This window comes from Limulus polyphemus, unplaced genomic scaffold (assembly GCF_000517525.1).
Source record: "Limulus polyphemus unplaced genomic scaffold, Limulus_polyphemus-2.1.2 Scaffold2141, whole genome shotgun sequence".
Lineage (NCBI taxonomy): Eukaryota > Metazoa > Arthropoda > Merostomata > Xiphosura > Limulidae > Limulus > Limulus polyphemus.
In genome coordinates this window covers 135,123-139,430 of record NW_013667751.1, presented here as the reverse complement: position 1 = coordinate 139,430, position 4,308 = coordinate 135,123, and the positions used below count along the sequence as shown (strand labels likewise).

General features: G+C 33.7%; 1 protein-coding gene across 1 annotated transcript in view; it reads left to right on the top strand.

Annotated features, from left to right (window-relative positions):
- LOC106466068 (BUB3-interacting and GLEBS motif-containing protein ZNF207-like) overlaps positions 1–4,308 on the top strand; it is a 24,313-nt gene that overhangs the window by 4,018 nt on the left and 15,987 nt on the right. Inside the window, exon 2 of the mRNA XM_022394024.1 lies at positions 2,673–2,799. Coding sequence (XP_022249732.1) covers positions 2,673–2,799 — 127 coding nt within the window. The remainder of the gene's footprint in view (positions 1–2,672; positions 2,800–4,308) is intronic.

The window sequence follows — 4,308 nt, the reverse complement described above, 5'->3', positions numbered from 1 at the left end:
CCCAAACAACCCAACAAACACACACGAAAAATAACTAAACAGAACTTTATTATAAATGAAAAAATATTATTTAATTACTGACAATCTTTATTTTTATCTACTCATGCACACCACAACTCTATGGCATTCCTAAACCACACAAACAGGACTGTCCCCTACGACCTATACTGTCCACTTATGATTCATTCAGCTACAATCTTGGCAAATACATAGCCTGGGCTCTCACACCATATGTAACATCTACAGGTTCATTTTTTAAAGATACCTTTAATTTCAAATATACACTAGAACGACTAAATTCGAAAGCCTTAATGGCTAGTTTGATGTCGTGTCACTCTTCACCGAAGTCCCCGCCATTGAAGCTTGCAATATTGCACTCGACCTCTACATTAATGACCCCAACAAGTTAATGCACATCCCCAGCACACTTTTTGCTTCTCTTTCTTAGAATTTACAACAACTAAAACCAACTTCATTTTCAACAATGAACATTTCCTTCAAATAGATGGATTTAAGTATGGTCAATCCTGTTTTACCCATTCTTGCCAATATATTTATGACCCAGATCGAAACACAAGCCATACATTCTGTGCTTCATCCCCCACTATACTGGTACAGATATGTCGATGACACTTTTGCTAGTTTCACTTCTACAGAACACACAGTAACTTTCTTTGAACACATAAATTCCATTCATCCCAACATCAAATTTACCATAGAACATGAAAATGTTAAACAGTTATATTTTCTTAACCTCAAAATTATTAGATTTTAACTTTTGTTCCTGAAACCAGCTTAAGAATTATTTACACTTGGACAAAACTAGCCATTAAACAAAATATTCCTGTCAACATCAAACTCTCAAAGATCCAGCCTTAAATTAAAATCATTACTAAACAAAAATTATTTAGAATCACACAATACCAACATCATTTACAAAATAACATGCAATAACTGCCAAGAATTCTACATCGGAGAAACAGGAAGAAAATTGGAAACCAGATTGATAGAACACAATAAAAACTGTCCCATGTTTTTCACCATTGCAACTCAAAAACCCATAGTATATCTATTAAAAACACAGTCATTTTAAACAAAGAACCCAACATAAACAAACGAAAAACAAGGAATCCATTTTAATTGAACAAAACATCACTACTCTAAACCAACACCCTGGGAAGCCAAGATATATGTTCTAAATCTTTCAACAGTATCTGGTCATGTGACCTCTTTGTTCCATACTGTATATATGATGATGACAAACCCTCGTCGAAACGATGTACATTTGCTGTTATGTTAAACTTGTATTAAAGTTTTTCTTCATTACCCATTCGAGCTGCATCAAAGTGGGTTCCTCGTCATCGAAATCTCTATTAGGTGTATGTAGAAATCCTAACTAGGAAAGATCTAGTGTAAACCTTGTTTTTAATGCTGAGGAGCAAAGGGTTAAAACTGTATGATGAAAGAGCTACTATTCAGGTTTCCAAGTTGGATGGTGAATCTGAATGTGAAGAATTTTAATGATGTTTCGTATATTTGTTAGTTTGACAATGATAGCTGAATCCCATCAATATTTTTGTTTGGGTGAAATCTCAATGTTTGTTTCTTGAAACTAGCCTGTTTTAGGGTTCAATACTGTACAGTTCTCCATCATATCTGTATCATAGGATTCAAGTCTCTATATTCCATAAAGTGTTAATATTGCATAAGATATTAGTTATTAATTAGTATTATCCTATGTTTCAGCTGTTAATCTGCTTCTGTCATCAGGGTAGTCCTGAGATGGAATCTTTCTGTGTTGGTAGTGGTCAGTCAATATGAAGGTTCATTTGTTTTTCCCTCATATGGGGCTCCCCCATCAGGAATTGAAACAACAAACATATTTGGATTTGAATAATACTAAAATAATGGGATATGAACTAAATATAGGAAAAAGAAAGATAAAAGATATCCAATTAACTGATAAAATACTAAACCAATATATTGTTATATCTCTGCTCGTTTGTTAATTTCTGGTATAAATTCTTCCCGAGAAACTTCAGCGATACAAGTCCTTTCTTAAATAAAACTAGTTTATTCTATCTCAATACAACTTTGCAATACACAGAATTTCCACAGTCACTTTAACTTAAACACACGATATAATTCACAATGATTCACGCACTTTACTTACTGTCACTACCGTTCGCTTGACTCAATTATATGTCTCTATATCTCTATCTGCAATTATTTGCCGGGCTTATATACAAAAATAAAAGGTGCGTAAAAAAGACTAGAGTTGCCAGGAAAAATCAAGATCCTTCGAGAATCTCATGACGTGTTACCAGCGGCACGTGACTTCCGCTGTGGTAACAATATCAACAAAACCTTGGTACCTCTCTTGAAAACATTTAAATTAGTTGAAGTTCTGAAGTGAAAGACTGATGGATAACACACAAACCTCTTTATCAAGTATACCTAGAATTGAATCCTAAACACTATCATCACATTTGAAATAGTCCTTCTTAGGATTTCACTTGAGATGGCAGTAGATTACTAGTCGAAAGGTAGGTTTAAAAGTAGTTAGTGGCTAGTACTAAAAAAACATTGCACGTAATGTTTTAATTAGATTAAATGAGTAATTTAGAGTAAAACTGATTCTCTCTAAACAGTTATGTTTTAACTCGAGTAAGGTACTGTGGTAGAGAATTTGATGATGAGAAAATTTTGATCCAGCATCAGAAAGCCAAACACTTCAAATGTCACATCTGTCATAAGAAACTCTACACTGGACCAGGTCTTGCTATTCATTGTATGCAGGTAAATTACTGTTTATTTGTATAGATACTAGATAAATTTAGCCATTGGATGAATATAGCTTTTATATGTATAAATACAACTGTGATATGAAAGTGAAGAACACAAGTGTAGAGTCTGACATAATTTTACCTACCAAACTTTATAAATTGCTAGTTAACTTTGGAAATTGGACACCAAAACCTTTAAATTATGCAAAATAATTCAAACTTTCAATAGTACTACTTTGTATAATTTACTGATTATGTTACCTTAACTACTAGCTTATGTTTGATTGAAAACATTTTACATGTAATTCATATAAATGAAATAAAACATTCACATGCAGTTGAAAAGTTTTATGTAGACCAGTAATCATGTTTTTATATTTTAAATAAATGGAAAATCATATTTATGTTCATGTATTTGTTGCTATACACTTATAGTTACATAGAGTAAGCTTTCATTGCAAGAGTAATCTGTATTGTGGTCAATTAAAAGAATGAAGCAGACTTAAGCAACACATCCTTAAATAACGGTTACTATTCAAAGTGTGTTAACACTCAGTCTTTTTGATATTTAATTGTTGATTAAATAAACAGAAAAGTTTTACTTTTGTGAAACTTTGGGACCAAGATCAGTCATTTGGTATCATTTAGAAGTCATTGCAACCAGCAGTTTAGAAAGAGAAAGTGACACACAGACACTGAATCTTATTATATAGATTTTACTAAACTAATTCTAAGGAGCTGTACGGCTTGACTTAATGCTCTAGCCACACTTAACATTGGTGGCTTACCAACTCTAGAATATTCATGGCAGTTGAGCAGCCTTCATATTCCTCATGTCTTTGCAACACTTTAGCAGAAAGTTCTTTTTAAATAACATTTCTTAACAACCACTAATATGGGCAAAGAGTCTTACTTGTTAGAGATGGGTGCAATCTCTCACAGTGTGCTGCTCCCACTAGGTTCCCACCTATTTCATCGTGGGAGATATTCATAAGTTTTTCCCTTTCTGTTGCAACATTCTCAGAAAGAACCCAGTTTTAAAATTTATTTCTTCACACTGGCCCCTCAGTCATCATTTCAATGAGATTTTAACTAATTGTTACATATCTGCTTGTTTGTTAATTTCCAGTATGAATTCTTTCTGAGGAACTTCAGTGATACAAGCCCTTTCTTAATTAAAACTAGTTTATTCTTTCTCGATACAACTTTGTAATACATAGAATTTCCACAGTCACTTTAAACTGAACAACCTTTATAACACACGCTATAAATTGCAGTGATTCACACCCCTTTACTTATGGTGCCTGCTGTTCGCTTGACTCAATTATCTATCTCTCTATGCAGTTGTGCTGGTTTTTCTCGCCAGGCTTTTATACTAAAAAAGAGGGTGCCTCGAACAAACTAGAGTTGCCAGGAAAGTTCATGATCCTTCCAGAAACTCCAGCATGCACGCTCTCAGCATCTCGTGACTTCCGCTGTCGTAACACTGCCCCTTCCTTAGTATTGTTCGTCCCGAACAATA